Raw genomic sequence first — 25,693 nt, forward strand, 5'->3', positions numbered from 1 at the left:
ATTGAGTACGTTTACCTGTTCTAAATTTCACTAATGTAGCCTTAAATTTTTATTGCTGACAGTTGTAAGCTACTGCACTTTGATTCAGTGGATTTTAGCTTTTAGATTCTGTACGGTGGCCAATTTACATTATCACCTCCGTTGATAAAACCAAAAAAAAGTTGTAAGATAAGATCGTCTAAAAATAACGCTAGCTTCTAAAAGTGCCCCTCATGATCTCGAAAACGAGCACTGTGAACCCCCATTTTGCCTTTTTGGCAAAAGTAGGTCATTACCTTTCTAAGGTTTAAGAAAATCTGTACGTGGGAACGTTTTGGGCGCGAACGTCCCTAACTGTGTGAATGTAGTTTAAGTTCTGATCTACCGCCGGTTCATTGGATATTACAAATCCAACACTGAATCAAGTGCCTTGATGAGTTTCTGCTCTTGTTCAAGATCTAGGGAAAGTGTCAGGTAATAAACCAGACTTATGATTTGATACCTATGAACACCAATGAAACACCACGTGAGCTTTCGCACGAAAACATACCTTAACACGTGAAGACATGTTATTTTCACGCGTGAAAAGATCACTGTTGCTATGGTTACATTTAAAAATTGCGTCTTTCGTGAAATGATTCGGTATTTCATTGGTGTTTATATAATAAATAGAATATATTACATGGCAATTCATAAATAAAGCACTTTCTATGACGTAAGCTATTCTCGGGTTTCACATCACGTCACGGCTGCCATGTTGGTGTCCCGACTCAATCCTCCGGGTATTAAACGCAATTGTTATGTAAACTTCGTTGAAAAACATGGCTGTTGATCATCTGAGTGAAACCCAAGAATATTTAATAGCTTGCAAGCAGGCTCTTCCATTGAAATGGCACGCGGTCGAAATACAAGGGGTGAAGATCTCTTTGAGTGATGTAGACATTGTACATCGGGTTCTATCTCGAGTGGCCTCCAACAGGCCAAACGCCATTATCTGTAAATTCGTGCGCAGGCTGGCAGAGGAGAATGTAATGGCTAGCAGGAGAAATGTAAATGGCTTTAGCGCAGTAGATCTGGGCTTCAACAGTGATGCAGCTGTCAGCCACATAAATCTGTATAACCATTTTAACACTAAAATTGCAAGAGCTACTTTGAGTCTAAAAAATTCAAGGATGCCAACTCCTACAAGTATTGCCGGGCGACGAATGGATTCGTCTTTTTGCAGAACAGATAACTCCACTCCAATAAAGCTCAAAAGTTTAGAAGACTTAAAGAAGATTGTCAACATCAATATAAGTTAAGTATTCTTACTTATGATTGTATAGCCTGCTTTGCAAGAGTTTCCGTGGAAGATTTAATGCTTTAGCTGCGCGAAAAATGGGCGAGAAAAGAGGGAAATGCTTGAAGACAAACCCCAGCATTTCGAAAACCGCCCACTTAATACGTGTCATCAGCTGTCATTGACCAAGAAAATGTTTGATCCTACGTAGTGGGAATGAAATTTGGGCAAGAAAAACTTCAAAAGTCTGACAAGGAAACGATAATATTGATCAAATTTGTTGTAACGTTATTCTCTCAAGCTGCCAATAACTTGTATTATTTCTTGAAAAGATATTTACGCCATTTAGCCTGCATAGTGAGCGAGGGGTTTGTCCGCAAGTTTCCTTCTCCTCTCCTCTCTCTTCAGTTTTTATTTTTTGCCGCTCGCCCTATTCTCGCGAAGCCAGAAAAATGACTTCGCTTGCTACGCAGGCTAATAACAAGACTGCAAGCAGTCCCTTCATAAATTAGTCAAGCGGCCCGCTTTTCTTGGTCGTCACTTATTTCCATCCCTCAAACTGACATTTCCCTTTTTATTCAATTTACACGACGTATAATCTACTTTAGACTTCAAATTTACTTCAATGAAACAAACATTTTAAACAAGCTGAGAAGATTCACAATAGGCAAGGCAAAGAATTGAACCCAGATCCATGGCTTCACCTTGCAGTTTCCGATATCCAGTAGGCTAACGAGACAAGGTCCTGGAAAGTTGACTTCTTTAGAGTATTGACATAGTAGTACCCAGCAAAACAATTGGAAGTTAACAGTCTTAAATGGGGTTTTTACACCTAAATACTGTAGATCAGTGCGGCTTAGCTTAGAAATGCTATTTCTTGTTGAACTTAAGCTCCAATTCTGCCTGTTTTCGTTCTTTTTACAGTGGTAAGCTTGTCATATTAACATGGGATATTGCAACGTGTAATTGTTACAAAATGTCCAATGTCACTTTAACGGATGCCCATAAGTGTTGACCACTTTTGTGAAGTAGTCGTGTTTTGTCACACAATCGAATGAAAGGACCGAGAGAGGCTTGGGAAGAGGACAGAAATAAGGGACTGCACCTGTTGTAGTAACTGACGTGTTCAAAATTTCCGTTGCACCAGCAGCGGGAAATTCTGTATTGGGCTGTTGCCAATGCACCGCAGATTTTTTGACAAGTTAATTACTATTTGTCAGATTGTGCTGTCTCGCTGTGTGTCATAAACAGTTTAAAAGTTCAATTCCTGATACTGTACAGCCTAGGAGAAATCTAGATAAATTAACTAGTCTATACGGCTTAGGTATCTTAAAACTGATCTAGATGTCAATTTGAGCACTGATCATAATCTCCCAAACCAGCGAATCCAAAGTAGACATTTTTCCCCACATAGCTTCAAATTGTACACGTAAAAACTCCCGAAAGAAAGGGTTGATCCTACCTTTACATTCAGTTTTTCATAGCAATATTGCAAGTATGAACCATAGACTCGAAATGTTTCTATTATTCGATGAACCTCATTTCTACGGTAATGTAATCAGGGAGACAAAAATTACAAGTTCAAATGAGACTAACTTTCATCCAAGCATTCCAGGTCATGTTTTTGAATAAGTACCAACACCTTTAACCTCTAGAGAAGTAGAGCTCTTTTGTTTGATCGATAACAGCCTTATGCTGTTCTTGAAAAGACCCTCTAGTGCAGCTTTGCAAGCCATTTTGATTGGCATAATTTATTGACAGCACAACTCAATCAATCCCAATCCAGCTTTCATAAGAGACATTCATCCCAACATTGAATATTACACATCATCAATGACTTTAAAAGTAACATGAATCAGCAACTAATTTCTTGTGAAGTATTTATACACCTTCAATACAGTATCACGATAAAGAAATTCAACCACTATGGCTTCCATGGGATTGTTAATGATTGTTTTACATTGTACTAAATCAATCGCACACAAACAATCCAGGTTGGTCAACATATCTCAGATACATCATCTGTGGTGTTCTCTAAAGGTTTGTTCTTAGTAAATTGATCTTCTGATATGTCAACAGTATTCATAAACGTCCACATAAACTTAGGCTTTACCTTTTTACTGATGACCCTAATATCCTGGCAGGTATAATTCGCAGGTTACAAGTCATTGTTTCACTAATACAGAAAATATCCTAAACATTCTTAAAAACTCACCTTACGCCTAATTACCCGTAAACAAAAGTTTTCAGGCCAAGAGTAAGCTTTTAAGGATGTTTAGGATACTTTATGTATTTGTGAAACAATGAACTGCAACCTACAAAAAAACCCACTGCAAATCTCTTAAAAGTTTTCTCTGCTTAAAAGCCTGCCCATATCCTGCCCATATATGGTAAGCCTGCCCATATATGGTAAGCCTGCCCATATATGGTAAGCCTGCCCATATATGGTAAGCCTGCCCATATATGGTAAGCCTGCCCATATATGGTAAGCCTGCCCATATATGGTAAGCCTGCCCATATATGGTAAGCCTGCCCATATATGGTAAGCCTGCCCATATATGGTAAGCCTGCCCATATATGGTAAGCCTGCCCATATATGGTAAGCCTGCCCATATATGGTAAGCCTGCCCATATATGGTAAGCCTGCCCATATATGGTAAGCCTGCCCATATATGGTAAGCCTGCCCATATATGGTAAGCCTGCCCATATATGGTAAGCCTGCCCATATATGGTAAGCCTGCCCATATATGGTAAGCCTGCCCATATATGGTAAGCCTGCCCATATATGGTAAGCCTGCCCATATATGGTAAGCCTGCCCATATATGGTAAGCCTGCCCATATATGGTAAGCCTGCCCATATATGGTAAGCCTGCCCATATATGGTAAGCCTGCCCATATATGGTAAGCCTGCCCATATATGGTAAGCCTGCCCATATATGGTAAGCCTGCCCATATATGGTAAGCCTGCCCATATATGGTAAGCCTGCCCATATATGGTAAGCCTGCCCATATATGGTAAGCCTGCCCATATATGGTAAGCCTGCCCATATATGGTAAGCCTGCCCATATATGGTAAGCCTGCCCATATATGGTAAGCCTGCCCATATATGGTAAGCCTGCCCATATATGGTAAGCCTGCCCATATATGGTAAGCCTGCCCATATATGGTAAGCCTGCCCATATATGGTAAGCCTGCCCATATATGGTAAGCCTGCCCATATATGGTAAGCCTGCCCATATATGGTAAGCCTGCCCATATATGGTAAGCCTGCCCATATATGGTAAGCCTGCCCATATATGGTAAGCCTGCCCATATATGGTAAGCCTGCCCATATATGGTAAGCCTGCCCATATATGGTAAGCCTGCCCATATATGGTAAGCCTGCCCATATATGGTAAGCCTGCCCATATATGGTAAGCCTGCCCATATATGGTAAGCCTGCCCATATATGGTAAGCCTGCCCATATATGGTAAGCCTGCCCATATATGGTAAGCCTGCCCATATATGGTAAGCCTGCCCATATATGGTAAGCCTGCCCATATATGGTAAGCCTGCCCATATATGGTAAGCCTGCCCATATATGGTAAGCCTGCCCATATATGGTAAGCCTGCCCATATATGGTAAGCCTGCCCATATATGGTAAGCCTGCCCATATATGGTAAGCCTGCCCATATATGGTAAGCCTGCCCATATATGGTAAGCCTGCCCATATATGGTAAGCCTGCCCATATATGGTAAGCCTGCCCATATATGGTAAGCCTGCCCATATATGGTAAGCCTGCCCATATATGGTAAGCCTGCCCATATATGGTAAGCCTGCCCATATATGGTAAGCCTGCCCATATATGGTAAGCCTGCCCATATATGGTAAGCCTGCCCATATATGGTAAGCCTGCCCATATATGGTAAGCCTGCCCATATATGGTAAGCCTGCCCATATATGGTAAGCCTGCCCATATATGGTAAGCCTGCCCATATATGGTAAGCCTGCCCATATATGGTAAGCCTGCCCATATATGGTAAGCCTGCCCATATATGGTAAGCCTGCCCATATATGGTAAGCCTGCCCATATATGGTAAGCCTGCCCATATATGGTAAGCCTGCCCATATATGGTAAGCCTGCCCATATATGGTAAGCCTGCCCATATATGGTAAGCCTGCCCATATATGGTAAGCCTGCCCATATATGGTAAGCCTGCCCATATATGGTAAGCCTGCCCATATATGGTAAGCCTGCCCATATATGGTAAGCCTGCCCATATATGGTAAGCCTGCCCATATATGGTAAGCCTGCCCATATATGGTAAGCCTGCCCATATATGGTAAGCCTGCCCATATATGGTAAGCCTGCCCATATATGGTAAGCCTGCCCATATATGGTAAGCCTGCCCATATATGGTAAGCCTGCCCATATATGGTAAGCCTGCCCATATATGGTAAGCCTGCCCATATATGGTAAGCCTGCCCATATATGGTAAGCCTGCCCATATATGGTAAGCCTGCCCATATATGGTAAGCCTGCCCATATATGGTAAGCCTGCCCATATATGGTAAGCCTGCCCATATATGGTAAGCCTGCCCATATATGGTAAGCCTGCCCATATATGGTAAGCCTGCCCATATATGGTAAGCCTGCCCATATATGGTAAGCCTGCCCATATATGGTAAGCCTGCCCATATATGGTAAGCCTGCCCATATATGGTAAGCCTGCCCATATATGGTAAGCCTGCCCATATATGGTAAGCCTGCCCATATATGGTAAGCCTGCCCATATATGGTAAGCCTGCCCATATATGGTAAGCCTGCCCATATATGGTAAGCCTGCCCATATATGGTAAGCCTGCCCATATATGGTAAGCCTGCCCATATATGGTAAGCCTGCCCATATATGGTAAGCCTGCCCATATATGGCCAGTTTGGTCAAAGGATGATTTTGTTGCTCAGCCGGTTTAGTTCACTTGCTCAGTGTGAACACGGCATCAATCATTGGTGACGATTACGACATACAAACCACTAGGTCTTCTTAATGCATACTGAGACAAACCTTTTTACCAAGTTTCAGGGAGGCGTTCTGGTGTAAAGTAGACATTAAATGGAGATTTGCAGCGTTATTACTTTGCTGGCGTCTTGAAGCAAGCGTGTTTTTATTCTCCTTGCAGAGAACTAGAAAAAAGAGAAGGTACATTGGAGTTAGCAGTCACACAATGCGCTTTCGAAATTCTTGGTTTACATGTCAGCGAAAGCGAAGCAAAATAATTTAAATCCACAATTGCGCTGGTGTTGCATTTTCAAACACTTACACACTCTCTTAACAGGGTTTCGCAAGTGTACAAGTCATTTTCAAACGATTTCACATTTCATTTGACCACATAGACCAAGCAGAGGGTTTGTTAATATTCGTTTTGCCCGTGTGCTGCTCATGTATGCCAGTCACGAAATTTGGGTAGGTACCTCATGTATGTGTTACAGTTAAATTTAAATTCAAGTTAATTTTAATTTCAACATAGGCCATTTTATTTTAAACTACAATCCTAGACAAAACTGTTGGAAAGGTTAGCACTTTTGAAGTCTTCATTGCTTCTCCCCCCTCCCCCCTCCTTCAATGTTCTGCAAAACTGAATGGTTTCAGTGCAAAAATTGTTGACTTACCTTCCAACATTGAATAGGGGGGAGGGGAGCTATGTAAGCGAAAGTGAAACTATTTCTTTTGAGCTTTAACAGAAGCAGGTTGAAATACAGCTATGGTGTGGTTCATTTACATAACCTTCCCAACTACTTTTGTCTATGATTGTCTGAAAATTCTGGGCTTAACTGCTTTTTGCCATGTTATCGTGAATTTTAGGCATTCATCTGGTTAAAAATAAGGCAAGTTTTCAACTTTCATACATGTGTTAGGACGTCATGTTGCATTAGTGTCTCAATGGTATTAAATTGTAGAGCAAATAACATGATCAAAATTCCTTCGTAAATGAACAGAAAGGGGAGGACACTAAGTGATAGTTAATTAAAGCCAAAAAGCTGGTCTTGAAAGGTCAAACAAGTTCACGGACTAAATTCTTACGATGGCGGACGTCAGTTGCACTTTGCCGAGTTGAGAGCAGCGCATTTTGAAAACGTCATGTGCATTTCAAACAGAGTCACATTAAATAAGTTAATTAACAGTGATTACTTTTTTGGCACCAGTAGCGTGAGTAGGATGGCCTGTCAATCATTGACCTATTTTGGGAACAGTAAACATGTATGTGAACCTTACTCCATGACATTACTCCATAAGAAAATGTGAAATATATGCCCAATGAATGTGATATTTTGCAACAATAACGTAGTTATATGTAAAGCATACTGGAATACGTACACTGTATTTCTGATTATGGACAAAAGTTATCGTATCTACTTATTTTCAACATTACTCCATTGAAACCATGTATACACAAAGGTTAATTAGATGCGTTGTTACAATTTAAGCTCTCTTTATGGAGTAATGTTGCAGTTTACGTAAAATAAAGCTGAAATGACCATGCAAAATCCTACTCCTATTTCCTTTGAAACCCTTTACACTCCAGTTTCAATAATTTAACTGTAGCTGTGCTGTAAAGGCATTACTTTAGGCTTCGAAAATGGAGTAATGTTGGGAGTGATGTCCGGAGTAATGTAAGTGCTCTCGCACTGCTCACACCATTTCTTGCTAAATCGATCGAAATAAAACAGTTTTTGGCATTCTTCCAATGTCCTCCAAAAAAGAAAGCTATCTTTTAACGAATATGAAACATCAAACAACAAAAATGTATTTTTTATGGCATTCTTAGTAAACACTTCCCCAACAGAACGGATTTTGGAGTAACGTTGTGAAGCGTCACGCAGGTCTGAAATCCAAATCATAAAACGATGATTTTAACCAAATTTCAGTATTGTGAGATTTTATTTATGCATTGGAAAGTACATTATAAGAACATGTCCAGAATAACAAATGGAAGCCACATGTTAAATCCTACGAGAGTTATAAGCGTTCAAAGCAGATTTCCTGCTCTCATACAATCCTAGACAAAACTGTTGGAAAGGTTAGCACTTTTGAAGTCTTCATTGCTTCTCCCCCCTCCCCCCTCCCCCCTCCTTCAATGTTCTGCAAAACTGAATGGTTTCAGTGGAAAATTGTTGACTTACCTTCCAACATTGAATAGGGGGGAGGGGAGCTATGTAAGCGAAAGTGAAACTATTTCTTTTGAGCTTTAACAGAAGCAGGTTGAAATATAGCTCTGGTGTAGTTCATTTACATAACCTTCCCAACTACTTTTGTGTATGATTGTAGGTTGAAATTGATAGTAGGAAACATCAACAAAAACCCATCAATTATTAGTAAGTATGTGCAACATATTGGTTAGTAAATTGGTCCTAGAGGTGAGGGGATGAACTTAGTGTACCTTAGATTTTCATGAGTATTTTATAAAACCCCAATGGTTGTTAAGTCTAGGCACTGATTTTAAATGATCAGCATTAAGGTTGGGGTTAGGCATACAGTGCATGATAACTGATTCTACTTTTCTTTCTCAGAGCCTTTTAGGACATTGTTCATTGATGAATCTCCTTAGGAGGGCATGGGGGAACAATATTGAATTATCTTCTAAGGAATAAAAGAACTGAAACATACATGTACATGATGTATTGTATAAGTGAATGATAGATACTGATTGGACAATAATGTTAACTGACAATGCTTAACGGTCCTTAACAATAACAGCAGTCCTTAACAATAACAACTATCTTTGTTGCAAATATAATGAATATGATCATACCAGGAAAGGTGATGGCCCATAATTATAGATATCATACCCAAGTATCTAAACATTGAAACTTGTTCAAGGCATTGACCAGCAAAAGTTAATGAAGCAAGTATGTTGAAATTTACTTAATGATGATGATTGAAGATAAGATATTTAGTTTTTGTTAAACTTAAAGTTAATAAATCTTGGTAGTTCAGAGCCAATGTGAGTTAGAAGTTCATCTATATATAGGGAAGATATCTGTTGACAGGCATTGCTGTGCCAACCACAGGAACAAAAGATCCTTTGTTTCAACAGCCAGTGAGCCTCTGGATGGCAGATTAATGACAATAGGTAAACAATATCTTCCCTACAGTGTCCTGGCATGCTGCATTGCAAAGATTTCCCCTCCACATAATGTATAATTTGAACAAATTGCTATTTACAGGGTGTCAAGTGGGTAAAATGGTCAGAAAATGAGAAAATTGGGTTTTTTTATTATCTAAAAGTAGGAACAAAATTGCAGCATTTGCACGTGAATAGGAAAAGTAATGAAAATGCCTAATTGAAGTCATCACTGAGAAGTTGAAAACTATTGTTTTTAAGTCAACATGAAGTACAAGCTTACTCCATTTTTCTCCAGCCGTGAGCACAAAAAATAGATAATTTTTCCTGAAAAACCAGCGAATTTAAAAGGCTCAGAAAAATAGGAAATAACAATAGCTTGCTCATTCATCAACTACCTACAGGTTATGCACCTATCAATGTTAAGCCCCAGGGAGGAAGGGTCTGGCTAACTACGGGAGTTTGATCGTGAGGTCTGTCCCCAGGGTAGGGATTTTGATTGTACAAAGGACATTTTACCACCTTCACTTGCTGCTGGGTGGACATTTTGACTATTTATTTGTCACAGGGGTGGGGAATTTGAAGATTTTTAAATGAAATGTCAAAATCCCCACCCCATGCCCGACCTCCCCTCCCTGGGGCTTAACATTGATAGGTGCATTGCTACAGTACCCTTATTATCTACCTTCTGATTTCAATCCACGGCAACTTAGTAAACCTTCCACACACGTTACTAATTGTAACTAGTAGTTAAAATTTAGGAACTGGTAAAGAAGGAGATGTTAATAACGCTGGCATTTCTTATAAGGTTTCTGTGGACAAGAAGGCAGGTAAAATACACTATTTTTTTTAAGGAGATTTGATTAATAGGCGCAGGCTGCGCTAGCTTACGTTGGCTTGAGATTATATATATGCAAAACGAGAGGAATAGCGAATCTTACCTTAGCAGACTTGACAGCACGGCCTCGGCTGAACAACCATCTCAATCCATCTATATATGACAACATTCAGGAACATTTTAACTCGGAAATCTGCCCAAATCAATTGTGCATGAGGCCACGGACGAAAAATCGATCACAGAAAAGTGAAAGATTTAAAAGAAATCAGCTTCTACCACTGAAATACCACGATTCCGAAAGAAGAAAAGGTGTACACGTCGCTGCTGCTATAAAAATCCCTGGAGCAAGTAATCGAACAAGACATCTTTGGCCGCCATTTCGTTTGTTATTTCGCGCGCTCGCGTGTGAAAAAACCTGGGTACAAGCAAAACCATCGACCAATCAGACAAAAGTTTCATCCATCACTTGTGAAATTTCGTCGTTCGCGTTCTGATTGGACGAACGATATTTCTTCAAAGTGAGATTTTGTCGTTCGTGTTCCTGATTGGCTACATTTAGAATCAGTACGAATTTTATTCACTACGATATTCGTGGATAAATCTCAGTACCTATGATATAAATATATATGTTATTTGCCAGCTGGGAGGTCCGTACAGCGAAAAACTGTGACCGAGGTCCTGAAAATGCGCATGCTGCCCCAGCCCGCAGGCCGTGGGCATCTTTTTCAAGACTGAGGTCACACTTTTTCGGTGTACGAACCGACCGTTAGCTGGTAAATAACTTCTTTTTTTCCACTCTTTCTCTCTCTTCCTCTTTGGAATCACTTTTTTAATTGTTGACTTGCACCGCGCTTTACAGCGAATGCAGTAAGTGACTTACAAACTGAACGTTTCAAAGAGGAATATTTTTATTTGAATTCTATTTCCACGCTTCTTGTCTAATAAAAATTTGTTTTGAAACACTTACTTCGCTATGTACAGTGATTCGATGTCAAAAAATGGAAATTTGTGTTCATTACACAAGCTCACGCAACCAGGACTAGGATTCCACCCGGGCTGGCCGACGGGCAAAGATAGACAAATTCCGCCCGCTCCCAGAGCCAATCAGATTGCAGGATTCACAGAATTCCGCCCGCTCGCGCATTGAGAAGAAAATAAAGAACAATTATTTCATTCGCGTTTTTTGGATACAAGATAGGTTATAGCTAACTCAGCACTTTGCTCCCTATTAGTTATTGTTTCCCATTTCCCTTTTATCACCACTTAACCAAACGGAGTAATGCGTACTAGAGCGAGCTCAATCGAGTGTCGTAAAACCAAAACCAAAGTAATTACTTTGGCTAATCAAAAAAAACGGAGACGATCCAGTAAACCAATCAAACTCGAAGCAATTACACGTAGCCGGCACAAAGCGCGGGAAAATGTGTACGCGCAAGCAACGATTGGTTTTGGTTTCACTTCTGATTGGTTAAAAAAGTGGCGCAAGAACTTTGAACCAATGACTGAGTGAAGTAATGCAAAACCAAAGCAATTCGCTAATTACTTTCGACACTCAATTGAAAAGCGCTCTATGGAAGAGGGCGTTGGATCTTTTAAAAAGCCTTGCCTCTGCCTTCATAAACTCGATCTGTGGTTACCGCTTATTTGCCGCCACAAATTTCACTATGCTCGTTTTACCAATAATTTGGTTACACTTTATCAGTCATGGCGAAAGACGAATTCTTTGTACATGTTAATCTTAGCGGAAATACAGAGTTTAAGGCCTCGCTGTCATCAATGATCTGAATAACGCACAATTCAACTCCTCTCGTTCCCTAAATCGGCTTCAGTGTTGAACGTAATTTAATCTTAATTCATTGATACAAATGTGAAAGCTTTTAGAGCTATTGTTTCCACGAAATACTCGTTTTCCTTTTGGTAAATTTTATACTGCACACCTGGTCAGACTTGACATGAGCGTCAAGCGTGACCCCCATTTTTCCGGAAACCGGCACTCAGCTTGAATAGTTTTATTAGTAGACGTTTGACGAGTTGAGAAACGAGTATAAAAATGTGGTGTGAGTAACAATTAAATTCCATTTTGTTGATCAAAATGTTCGTGACTTTTATCCAATGTACGGAGTGAAAATGAGTTAAATATGGCCAAGGACTTCTTCTGTTTTGTGGGGCCTGATATTGTGTGTAGGGGCATGATATCCTAGGTAGGTGCTTGACGGTAGGGAGTCTCAGAGGGTGGTTGGTTACGTCAAATTTTAGTTGGTTTGGAATCTGGTCAATGAAATGTTCTTAGCAGAAAAGCATCCCTCTTGAACGCCTTTCGGCGTCTTGTTTTGATGAAAAGGTCAATATTATATCTGGTTTCCCATACTTTATCATGTTCGCAAGTATCACCTACGATCCGTCAGCATTGTTCGCGAGTCTTAGCGGAATATAACTTGTTTGTGTCAGTGTATGGAATGATTACAATATATACCCATCATATGCTATCAATGAATTTATTACAAGAAAAAAAAAGCCAATGTGGTAATTTATGCAATATCATTTACTTAAGCTCGCTTGAAAGCACGTAACCTTGAAGCGTGTAACTCCCGGGGGGGGGGGGAACTCGATAAATCCCTGGGTGGGGAGGTGCGGCGCCGCCTCTCATACCCTGACCCTGTGTAAGACAAATATCGCTGATTTTCCTACTCTGTTTAAGACAGAATTACGATTTTTGATACCCTGTTTAAGACATTTAACCCAGTTTAAGACAAAAATTGATAAATCGATTCCCTGATTAAGAAAAAAAGTGATAAATTCGATACTCTGTTCAAGACAAAAATCCCGGAAAACATACCCTGGCTGGCCGCACGTCCCCATTAAGCCCTTATGTGGGAGTACCCCCCCCCCCCCCCGGGGATGTAACTGCAACTCTTTTCCTTGGAACCAAGCTGGGGGTGTTAAGGACACTGATTTTATGCCCAAATATGAACAAAAATAAGATCGATGCTGCACGCGTGGGAAAATGCGCGAGACATGTTAAGGAAATTTTTAAACTCCAAAAAACCCCCAGCTCTAAGCTAGAGTTAAACCCTTCAAGGTGAGCTTCTGAATAGACTTAATACAATTTAAATATTTTTAACATTTTTGGAGCTTCTTTTTTCAATCCAGTTTTATTGTACTAGCGTATTTTATAAAAATAAATTGACTATTTACAGCAAAGAACCAATTTGGCATTTTTGCACTCAAGACCTTACTATTCATAGAAAGATAACCATAACAATTATTTTTTAAGTAAAGCCGGATGATTTAGTCTTTTAAAGTTGTTTGACATTCAAAAACGAAAGCAAACCGTTGTTGAGATTACTTAAAGCGGCTTAAGGTCTCCTCAGGTCTCCCTGGTTGCTGTAATCTTATCTATTTTATCACAAAAATATTTCTTTAAATTGATAAAAACAGCATTCGTTATTATCAAGGCGGAGATAATCAATCGTAGGGCTAAAGAAATTTGTATAAGAATGGCTTTCGAGTACCAGGGGTGATAGCTTCTTGTTATTTCTGGTGCCATTTCCGATGCTACCTACGCAACACTGCCATGGTTCCCTTAATTAATTTATTTTTTTTAGTATGGGTTTTTTTTTAACTGATATTTCAAATTCATATTTAAAAGGACGCCCGCCCAAATCGACTGGAAAGTCCATTTTCATGACTAGCGGCTTGCTCTTTGAGCGAGACGGTGCACTTGAAGCGGATGTTGCTATTTTTGCTGGGAGGTATTTATGGTCGGTTAAGCTTTATTACTAATTGATCAACAAATAATCCCTCCTTTCCGAGGTGATCTTTGGCAAAGAGTGACTTGTATTGATATGCTCTTCCAAGAGGTTGAAAGTATAAGTAAGTTCCGCAGGCGCCTAGATACTTCAAACATGAAATATAGGCCGAAACCTAAAAGTAGCCATGAATTAATATCTGCGTCATCAAATAACCTTCAGGTCGAGAGCAAACCATCAGAACTGATTAACATACGTTTTTATCAGACAAAATGGGTCTACAGCACTTTGAGAATTTTTTTTTTATGTCAACTTTAAACCAGACTAGACAAGTTTATCTAGATAGTGGACAAGATATAACTTCCTAGATTTTGCATTGGCTCAAAGATAGTCGAAGTATCTTGGGAGAATAATTGGGAGAGTCACGCCTCAAGAGTCACGTACTCCAAAAACGCACCAATTATATGCCGTTAGTTCCAGTCTATTGTGAAAAGCGCGCACTGCTAAACAAGAAGGGTGATGTGACACACTCGGTCATGAAGTTTGGAGTAGTTAGATTTATTGTCGCAATTATCGTTCTTATTGTGATAATTCAAGTGCTAACCACTATTCATTTTTCGTCTACTCACTGGCCCGACGATCATCCTGTAGTTGGAAATCGTCATGTCGGCAGAACACATTGGAAAATTCGCTCACACGTGGAGGAAACACAGGTGAGATGTTGGCAACAACACAAAACCACGCTAAAATTGTTCACTCAGTGAACGACATGTTGTCCTCAGACAAGAGTTATGTTCAGACGCTTTCACTTCATAAACTAACCATCTTTAGGATTACAGCTCACGAGCTAATCTGCGCTCAGTTATTTCCTATCAATTATCCGAGCAATATTTGTAAATACTTCCACGTAGGTCTTCTCCATATTTCGAATTGCATGGCGGATGTTTCTTATGTACGGTGTAAGCTTAAATGTATTTTTACTGAAGCAAAGCAGAATGTTAGGTTTATTTCCCTGGTAGAGGTTATTAACATTACAAAGCTAATCGTCTCGCTGGCCTTTTTATGGCAAAATTTTTTTTGTAAAGCAGCTACACAAGTTTGGTGTGTGAATAATTTAACGTTTGCGAGCTGGTACCGTTTCACTCGTGATTGTGATCGTAGGACTCGCCTGACCTCACACTAATTTTGCTATTACGGAGGTTAAGTGGGAAATCCTCTAATTTGCAATGTATCTATCACGAAAAAATATGCTAAGTAAGTTAGCTAAACGTCAGAGGTGCCAATACGTTAGCTCAATTCAATATTCACAATTTAGTGCAGTTTTCAAGGCTCAACACACAATATCAAACAAATGAATTTAAATTTTATTTTATCGAAAATGTGATTTATATATTTCATCGTGCACTGAAAGAGTAAAGTATAACTGTCATTGTGAAAGGCGGAGTCGTTTTATCATGGACAGTGCATAAATGGACTATTTGAGCTCAAAAGAGAGCAAGTCGGGGAACGAAATTTAATTTTATGAGCAAGGTATGATAATATCCAAGAAAATGCGCGAACATACTGTAGTTGCTCGATACAGGGGCAACTTTACAAAACTGAAATTTTCATCATGTGAAGTGTTTTTATTTTATTTTATTATTAGACAAAACATGCATAATTTTTAAGATAACAATAGTAAACAGTTGTGAATTTCCAAAATTATCGCATTTACAATGCCAAAAAAAGAACAAACAAACAAAAATATCAAATAAAATGTGCACCAAATTAGACTGATAAACTTTTCTGTTTTCTTTTTAATTCTAACCTTTTGCTTAATTGACAGTGATGCTGGGAAGAATCGGATTTCTTTTGCAAGTCAATAAATATGGCCAACTTATTTAACAAAGTGCACTTCTTTGCTCTTATTATTCTGATAATGATTTTTTGCAAAGTAAGGTGGACAATGAATAATCATACATTACCATCTCTTTAGCTATGAATAAAAATATTCAAATACATTGTTTATACAGCTAAATCAGCACATCTGCCAGACATGTCTATTTTGAGACTTGTATTGGACAATGGTATGAATTAGTGACCAAGTGAAACTTGTGTTTTTTTCCAGTGGTCTTTCACAGATTTTACTAGCTGACACTAAGAGCACGAAGAGTTTTGTTGTTACTTGGAGAAGTGTACAAAATAGGGCTCTCTGACTACACTATCTAATTTTTCCGGTACTACAGTCAGTATCAGACCTGTAAATTGATACAGACTGCACTCTGTTTAGAGTGAAAAGTGAACTTAAAATATGGACTTTGGACTGAAGAAAAGGTCAAAATAATATTGTCATGAAACGTTATTGAAATGTGTAGTAATTGTAGTGTTTGTATTTACATCCGGATCTCTCCAGCACGGGAATTTGGCGACTGTGTGGGCATAGGACAAGTGATTGGGTAGGAACAGTGTGAACTGGGAGAGTACTGTTTTCGATTACTGTTTCAATTAGCTTCTTTGTGATCTACAGTATAAGGATATTACTGTAACAGTAATATCACTTGGTGACAAAGAGTGCAATGCAGGATGAGCATGGGTCAGTCTGTGGAGTGTACATATTATAGCTCATGAGCATAAGATTGAGGCATTTATACTTCACTGCTCAACATGACGCCTGGTGACATTTATGTGGGATGCTGCTGTTTGCGTAAAATGTGAAGGTTGGTTGCGATTACCACTGAACCATGAAGCCAACTGAGAGTCACAAGGGAGGTGGTAATTAAGCACTAAGGAAGATTGAGTGTGATGGAAATAGACAATTTCCTTTGGGACTTCAAGCGTTTTCATTCATGAATCAACGTTATTTGTATTTGCTGACATTCAACAAAAGCTGCAGTTTTATTTACATTTATTTATGGGAACCGGAAATGAAGGCAAGAGGTGTAATATTCTCGCCTGTATGTTGTTCTATCGTGGTTTACCGACAAAATCTAGTTCAAAGGAGGACTAGGTTGCTAGCTCTTAGAGCAGACTAGAATCATTTCAGGGTTACTTTTTTCTGCAAATTAAGTTTGAGAATGTAGTAATTCATGATTTGAAGAAGCATCACTGCAAAATCAACACAAGAGTTCTGATTTGGGTTCATGTTTACTACAGAGTAAAACACAGGAATTATGAAATTAGGGTTTTGAAATGTTCTTACATAAATGTGAGCAAAATTTTTTCCAATTTTGCTGCTATTTGTCTCACTGTTCAAGGTTTCAAATTTTTGAAAATAAATTAATTTTGGTGCGGACCAAAATACAGGATACATTCTTCTGTGAATTCAGTCTGAGAAGGCAGTATTTTAAAGAAAAGGGAGTAGTAGGTCCAGTGGGAAGTCTGTGTGAGCTTTTCCGATTACCTTTCTTGCAAAGATAAAGACACCTTATATATGTCGTATATATCCAACATGACAGTATCAAGCCAAGGGCTTCATGACAAGCACTTGGCTAATTTCCTTGTACATGTACATCTGTCTGACTACAACGACACTAAAGCCATTTTTAAACGTTGTCTGCCACAGCTATCCCATGTAAATATGCTCAAATGCACTTTTCAACAACAGGCAGAAAACAAAAGTATTTCAAATCAAATTTAAGATGATAACAAGGTTCCCCATCAGACAGGAGGCAGCGAGTTAGCCCAGACGCCAAAACCCTAGATGGCAACCTAGTAGTCCCCACATAAGACCGGTAAATGTGTAAATTGGTAGACGTTGTAGGGGAAATCATTCTCAATTTACTCAACCGAGTGCACAAGTGGTATTGGTATTGTTCAACACAACTGAGGTGTTTCGGGAGTCACAAAGTAGAAACTTGCAAGGAGAACCAAAGTGCTGTTCAGGTTAGCAATTGAAAGATAAAACACTGATCAGAAGCAGATCTGTTGCAAATCGAGATGAAATCAGAAATCAGAAACAGGAGCAACGATTTATCACTTGCAAATCGAAAACAAGGGCAACACATGTTCAGCATGTAATTTGAATACATCTGAACTGCCTTTCATACTATCTTAGGCACGGGCAGATGTAGTGAAAACTATTCAAGGCTGTTGCCTAACAGGAGCCCGGTAGCCTGGGGCTCCCAAAGAATAGCTCTGGGCGCCTTAATTTTTCACAGCAACACCTTTCACTTCATATGTTGGGCTCCTAAGTTCTCAGCATTTAGCTCTGAGGGCTCCTTTAAAATTTTCTTAGGCAGCAGCCTTGCTATTACTAGTCTATCCAGTGGAGAGAGTTGACTTGGAACCCGGCGCAACTCATATTCCCATCCATCACCCGTAGTTTTAAGCAACTGAAACAAAAAGCCACACATGACACTGAAATATCATCGCGTTTATGCATGCTTCCTTTGATTTTTCCAACGCAGTGCATATGGCAGCCAAACAGTAGTAATGTTATTACATGTACATGTTTGATAGTTTGGCTGAGGTGATTGTTACAGTTACAGTTAGTCTGATATCAAAAATTGATAGCAATATAAACTTCTGTATCAGTATAGATAGAGATTTACATGTATGTTGCTTAGCAATGCTCACGGCAGCTCAAGAATTCATGATCCAAAAACTGACATGAGTAAATCATTTATCTCTGTAATGTCCCTATTGGTAACAGGGAGACAATGCTTGAGTTTGTGTTTTTCACTACTGTCAAGCATTCTGGGAAACCTGATCAGAGGTGCACCCCACCCAAGTAATTAAGGGATCTTGCACTTTTTAATGCAGATTCTAAAGGAAACTTCCACTGTTTTCATTGTTTTTCCTTTACCTGCTGCCAATCATAATTGCTACAACGGTTTGGGACCATGAAAAAGAAAAGCTGTTAAACTGGAAATCAACCAATATTGATGGTCTGAGCCGTCGTTCCGACAGATCTCCTTTCTCTCACAAGCATTAGTTGAGGAGGGTGGCATGCTTTCTGCGGTGGCTGATCAGAAGCATCAGTTGAGGAGAAAGGCATGCTTGCTGCGGTGGCTGATCAAGCCTATACGTGAACGGCAATGACGTTGGCAGTCTGGGCAAACATAGTCAGTGTTTGGCACTGGTTGGTTTTGTGCAGCATGTCGGGCTATGCGGGTTTCCTGAAGCTGCTCGATGCGACGACGTTCAAATCCCTCTACACCAACACAGAAGCCGGTGCACCACTCTGGATGGTTAAGAGCTTGTCTCTTCCAGGTTTCAATGGGTATATCACATGCCTTCAGGTTGTATTTCAAAACATCCTTGTACCTCTTGAGCTGACCTCCTCGTGAAGGCTGACCACCGACCAGCTCCCCGTAGAAGAGTGCCTTTGGTATTTTGTTTTCCTCCATGCGAGTAAGATGTCCCACCCATCGGAGTTGGCCCTTGATGAGCAAAACTTCAATGCCTTCTATCTCGCAACGTTCAAGTACAGTAACTGTAGTGTTTGGTATTCTGTCCTTCCAAGAGATGCCACAGATTTTTCTGAGGCATCTGAAATGGAACTGGTCAAGTTTTTTCACATGACGGCGGTACCAGGTCCAAGATTCACTCCTGTGCAAGAGCGTGGTTAGCACAACTGTTCTATATACACCAATCTTTGTGCTGAGGTGAATACCATGATCTGACCACAGTCTGTGGTGCAACCGTCCAAAGCTGGCACTTGCTTTGCTAATTCGGGAAGTGATCTCATCATCTATGCAAGCATTCTGTGAGAGAAAGCTGCCCAAGTAGCAGAACTTCAGCACAACCTTCAGCTGTTTATCGCCGATCTTAATGACAGGATCATGAGGGGAGCAGCCTAGTTTCGGCTGAAACATCACTTCGGTTTTTTTATGCTGATGGTGAGGCCATAGCGTGATGCTGCTCTCGCGAAGTCATTGAGGATGCTCTGTAGCTCATCCTCAGTGTGAGCAGTCAGTGCACAGTCATCTGCAAAGGGTAGTTCGGGCAGAAGCACTAAAGACATCTTAGTCCGAGCTTTTAGACGCTGGAGATTTAAGATACCACCGTCGCTTCTGAATCTGATCATAACACCACTGCTACAGTTCCTGAGGGCATCTTGGAGCATTGCAGAGAAGATGATACAAAAGAGCAGTGGAGCCTAACGAAATAGTCTCGCCAAAAATGGTAGTATAATCCACCATTAGATTTTCAGAGGGAATCTGTCATTCCCTTAGCAAGTTCAGTCTGAAGTAGACAATGAGGTTTCTTGCAAGTCTAGTGTTATCACTTCACCCGTTGTTAATAATGATAGTGATTTAGAAGGTGACAACTGTGCTCACAGTCCTGATCAAGCAATTACCAAAACTGTCATGTCTGGTCACATTGAGTTCCGACCAGGCCAAGTGGTTACTTGATCAGGACGGGTAGTCAAGCCTCCAAACAGATTGGATTTGTATTTTTTTTTTTTTTGTACGTTGCGTTTAATGTTAGGAAATTGTATAAGAAGGAGGAAATGTGGTATTTCGTTGGTTATTGTCACATGATGTTAGATGACATAAGAGGATAAAATAGACAGTTGCAAGAGATGACGTTTGGTGTACACAGATGTTTCCTTTTTCCTCACTGTTTACTTTTAAAGCTATTTAGAATACAGAAGTACCCACAAGTTTATGAAAGGAAAAATAATAAGATATTGACTTACCCGGGCGTTAGCAAAACCAGGATCGAATCGGACCGGACCGGACCGGACCAGACCAGACCAGGTCGGATTGGACCAGACCAGATCTGATCGGATCGGACCGGATTGGATCGGATCAGATTGACGAAACTCAGACTGGATCAATAACACCAGATAACGTGCTCAAATTCTGTCCCTTTCTCCCTTGTATGGTCGACTCCTCATTTATTGAGACTCGTCGAAATGTTTTTTTTCCAAAGATGATTACAGATTCCAAAGTGGAGTTATAAAAGATACGATGTGACGAATTGACTGCATACACAACGGTCTTTTTTTTTTCAAACATGGAAACTGACAATTCTCTACTTTACCCCAGTCCCTTCTAATTGCACAATAGCCTGATTTAGCAACAGAACGGGAATGTCATTTGACGATGGCGCGTGCAGCAAAAGTATCCATATTAGGTCATATTAGAGTAGAATCCCAACTATTCTGCAGGCTCTCCTTTCGTCAGCTGACGTTCCCTTTCTGTTGCTAAATCAGGCTATTGTGCAATTGTCAGGGACTGGGGTAAAGTAAAAAATTGTTGTCAGTTTTCATGTTTGAAGAAGAAGACCGTCGCGCACACAGCCAATTCGCTTATTGATGTGAATTCGTCACATCGTATCTTTCATAATTCTGCTTCGGAATCTGTAACCACCTCTGGAAAAAAAAAACATTTTGACGAGTCTCAATAAATGAGGAGACGACTACACAAGAGAGAAAGGCACAGAATTCGACTTCTCCTGTCTTCAGCACATTGTCTGGTGACCTTCTACTTTTGGCAGTGAATTTGCTATTGATCCGGTCTGTGTTTTGTCAATCCGATCTGGTCCGATCCGGTCTGATCCAGGTTTTGCCAATGGCCGACTTACCCATTGAATGTGACAGGTGTCGCAGTAAAAGAAAGAGACAGTAAGAAATTTATTGAGTTTGAATCTTTGAGGTTTTGCATTTGACTGAAACATACTCAGTATTGTAGAGCTTAAAATTATTATATTTTTTCACCTTTCTCCTTTTAGATTCCAGTAAGAGAAGATAAAGCTGTGAATAATCCTAAACCAGCTGTGTTAGAAGTACCATTTGTACCGCTATGTGAAGTAAAACACAAAGATGCTCTTTCAGCTTTACGGCGGGTGAAATCTGATAGTTGCAAAAGACTAATTTACAAGACAGCATGTCTGTCAGAAGCAAAGAAACTTTATGAACTCAATATAAAAAGAACTTGCCCTGTCCCACGGGGAAAAGGAAGTCCAGCAAAATGGATTGATGTGGCAAATACGCCATATGGGAATCCTATTCGCATTGCTTTTGTAGTGACACTTCATGGCAGAGCTTTTAGGCAAGTCAGGAGATTGTTCAAAGCTCTCTATCACACAAATCATTACTTTTTCTTTCATGTTGACTCTGTAAGTATGGTTTTACTTTACATTTGACTTGATTAGCGTTACTTGTTAATTTCAGTTTACAGTGACCCCAATTAGTGCTCCAGCGCTAGAACAACAAGACACTTAAATAAAGTTCCTTTCCTTCCATTTCTTATGTCCTTTCTTATTCAAGACATCTTCTTTACTCTTAGTGGAATTCAAGTCTTTCACTACTTGTTTCCCACCAATTCCAGTTTTGCACTGATCATTTTTCCTCGTGCCTGAGGTGTATTCTGTCCTCCAGTGCACCATTTTACATGTACACTTTGTGAACAGATTTGTGGTGAATCAGCTCTCTGAAAATTCCATAATGTTCATCAACTACCATCTCCTAACTATGGCAAGTTTATTTAATTAAAGCCAAACTTACAGAAACGCATTCAACCATAGAACTTTCAAAGTACATGTAGTAACTTCAACGATATTGAAAACCCCCTCACTTTGAAGAGGAACACACCTCCATATTAGAGTGTTTATTTATTTCTATTAATATGTAAAATTATTATTATTTTACATACAATGTATTAATTTTGTCTCTTTATGCAAATGTGGATGCAGAACTTAGGGTTTTCGGGTTTTGAGTAATCTAATTCCACCTATCTCTCAATCCACATGTACAGTGTAGTTGGAAAACATTCTAACACATTCATTCTTGTTACAGAGGTCAGATTATCTGCGTAGAGAAGTTTTGAAGATGGTACGTAATTTTCCAAATGCCTTGGTAGCGCCTTGGAGTATGGCTACCATTTGGGGCGGAGCCAGCTTGCTTAAAATGCTGCTAAGGTGCATGGAGGACTTAATGGCTAAAAGAGAGTGGAAATGGGATTTCTTTGTCAACTTGAGTGAATCAGACTATCCCATCAAGTGAGGAATTTTTATTATAGTTTTGTCAAAGGGCAACTTCACTTCACCAAAAAAGGTTCAAATGGCAAGAAACAATATTTATTAGTATATATACTAAAACAATGGATAGCATTGAAGGCATGCTCTGATTGGCTACTCAGACTAGAATATCCTTTGCTATTAAACTCTGAGCAACTCTCGCAGGATTTCTGCCTGAAAATAATTATTGTAAGTGTTGGTGGCTGGTGGTGGATATTAATCTCACCACTTCGCTGCTCAGTAAGTAGGGAGCTTAAGCACAAGACGTTTTTGTCAAAACGAGAGCCAAGTAGCCAAGGTGAAACTGGGTCGAGACCAGCGTCTGTGACTTGACTTGTTTGCATTAAGCATGTTGCGTCAGTGATTTTACAGCATCGCTAGTTAATTGTACAGCAGTTTTGATTCTTTGTCTTCTTTCTTCATACTGAAACATGACTTCTTTGAGAAAGACAAGAGATATCAAAAATGCTTTTTTAGAGCTACGCTCAAAGATTGATTTCAGAGGATGAACTCATTGTTTTATTGGAAGAGAAAAGTCACTGCTTATGAGCCAGAAGGCCTATCACGCCGGCGCTTATCTCCGGTTTCCATAGCATGAAGCGACTAGGAGTACTTATACTCCCCCCTGGCTGGGATGCTAGTCCATTGCAGGGTTACCCCCAGCATTATGCCGGTACCCATTTATACACCTGGGTGGAGAGAGGCACCGTGAGAGCAAAGTGTCTTGCCCAAGAACACAACACAATGTCCCCCGGCCAAATCAATGTATGGCAATCTTTCTCAAATTGAAGCTTGATAATCTCTTAAAAATGCATGGTTCCCCTCAATTTTCTTCTTGGGTACCAAGAGTAATTATTAAGGTCTACTTTCTCCGGAAATTAATTTTTAAACCACGCAAAAATATCCCTGTATTAGTAAGCATCACCGATAGGAAACCCGAGTATCTCTAGATGCGCAAAATGTATGTGCAATAACAATAGTAGGCACCGTCCTTAAACTTTCCAATGAGCTGCATCATGATGATGCCAGCAATTTGGTTTTTAAAGGGTACATTTTACATGGTTTTTGGCTGTTGTCCAAAACTCTCACATTAAAATATCATTATAAAATTTAATATTACCGGTATTAACACTAAAAAAAAAAATTTATTGTAACAACACTCTCCCACAGTAATAGGCATGTGTTAGAAATGCTCACCTTCCACAATTTAACAATCACTGCCTGGGTTGAACTCAGGGTGTTAGTTACCATTCATAGCCGCAATGGTAAAAAATCTCAACATGCTTATAAAATTTGTGTCTCACATATGTAGTTTTTGGAGCCTTGACTCTCCTTGAGGTTCCTGTTATTGATTTAGTGCCTGATGAAGCGACCTTTAACATTATTATGTAAATATCGAAAATAATTCCTGGCTTTCCTATTCATACACATGTATTGTACCTCACTTTTGCCAATGCTACATAGCATATACAGGCTATGCAAAATAGATAAAACTGGTTCTCTGATCTATGATTATTATATTATAATAATAATCAAAAGTTAACATCATGATGTTGCTTTTTCAGACACAATTCTGATTTGGTTGAGTTCCTGAGGGCTCGTCGAGATTATAACTTTTTAAAACCGCATGGAAGAGACCTTGCAAGGTTGGTTTCCTGTTTCGCTTGTTTTTAGAGTTATCATTAACCACTTTCATAAATGGCGACCACTTTAAGTTTACATTCTTTTGTCTTTATGTTAATTAGACCTACTGCCCTCATTTTGAAACAAATATTCTTTTCAAATTTGCTCATCATAGCGAGGCTAGAAAGGCTTATTAGCATTAAAACAAAAGAATATTTTATTTGGTCACCATTATGAAACAGGCCTATTGGAACCAGTAATGAGGCTTCTATTGTAGGCTTGACTGACAGTTGACTGATAACATCCCAACTTAGTTGACCGATCACATCAATGACCAGAGTGTTTATGCCATCTATTGGCATAACACTTTTTAATTTCCTTACAAAATGGTTATGATTCATGCCAATCATTATAGTGCCAGTGATTCTCCGTTCCACAAAAAGTGTGCACAGGTACTTTATCTTGCAATGCTGATGCAATTATTTAGTTGCGAAAGGCATGCTTTCTCTCTTTGTTCATATCATTTCTAATGGCCAATCGTCTCTTATCCTCATCCAGGTTTATAAAGAAGCAAGGATTAGATAGAACATTTTTAGAATGTGACGAACACATGTGGAGACTTGGGAACAGGTCGCTTCCTCCTGAAATTGACATTGATGGAGGCAGTGATTGGATTGCGCTAAACAGGAAGTTCTGCCATTTTCTTGTGATGTCAAAGGATCCTCTTGTAGCAACTCTGCGAAACATGTATGGCTACTCCTTGCTTCCTGCGGAGGTAACAAGAAAACTTGAGATTTTTTTTTGCTCTGAATTGCATCATATAATGTTCTTGAATTTGTTACTCTTTGGTGTTGTGTATTCTATCTATTTTGTTGGGTTTTAATCAAATATGTTTCTGATGGGTTGTTTGGTGAAACAACTTTAAGCCGGGAACCAGTGGTTTCGCCAACGTCTTGAGTCAGTTCGCCAAAAAAGAATAGTTTCATTCATTTCCTACCACCAATGATAACTGCTAACAAGTTCGCAACGAAATCACGGAAATAAAATTTTGCGCAGTCAACTCGTGTGATCATTTTTGTCTTCTAACGTTGATAGCAAATTGTAATATTTGGGTTGCTGGCAAATATATTCATCTCTTTATTTTAAGCCTTTGTGAGTTGGGTCCTAGCA

The 25,693-nt window shown here is 39.6% G+C and overlaps 2 protein-coding genes across 2 annotated transcripts in view; one reads left to right on the forward strand and one right to left on the reverse strand.

Moving 5' to 3' along the window:
- LOC138014590 (protein lin-9 homolog) overlaps positions 1 to 10,604 on the reverse strand; it is a 45,726-nt gene extending 35,122 nt beyond the window's left edge. The window contains exons 1-2 of the mRNA XM_068861714.1: positions 10,309 to 10,604; positions 6,310 to 6,428 (exon numbers count right to left, since the gene is read on the reverse strand). The gene's annotated coding sequence lies outside the window, so the exon portion shown is untranslated. The remainder of the gene's footprint in view (positions 1 to 6,309; positions 6,429 to 10,308) is intronic.
- Positions 10,605 to 14,403: 3,799 nt separating this feature from the next.
- The window catches only part of LOC138014589 (xylosyltransferase 1-like), a 16,775-nt gene continuing 5,485 nt past the window's right edge, over positions 14,404 to 25,693 (forward strand). Inside the window, exons 1-5 of the mRNA XM_068861711.1 lie at positions 14,404 to 14,667; positions 21,614 to 22,000; positions 22,680 to 22,882; positions 24,466 to 24,546; positions 25,082 to 25,298. Of these exons, the coding sequence (XP_068717812.1) occupies positions 14,419 to 14,667; positions 21,614 to 22,000; positions 22,680 to 22,882; positions 24,466 to 24,546; positions 25,082 to 25,298 (1,137 nt within the window). The 5' untranslated portion in view covers positions 14,404 to 14,418. The remainder of the gene's footprint in view (positions 14,668 to 21,613; positions 22,001 to 22,679; positions 22,883 to 24,465; positions 24,547 to 25,081; positions 25,299 to 25,693) is intronic.

This window comes from Montipora capricornis, chromosome 8 (genome assembly GCF_036669925.1).
Source record: "Montipora capricornis isolate CH-2021 chromosome 8, ASM3666992v2, whole genome shotgun sequence".
Lineage (NCBI taxonomy): Eukaryota > Metazoa > Cnidaria > Anthozoa > Scleractinia > Acroporidae > Montipora > Montipora capricornis.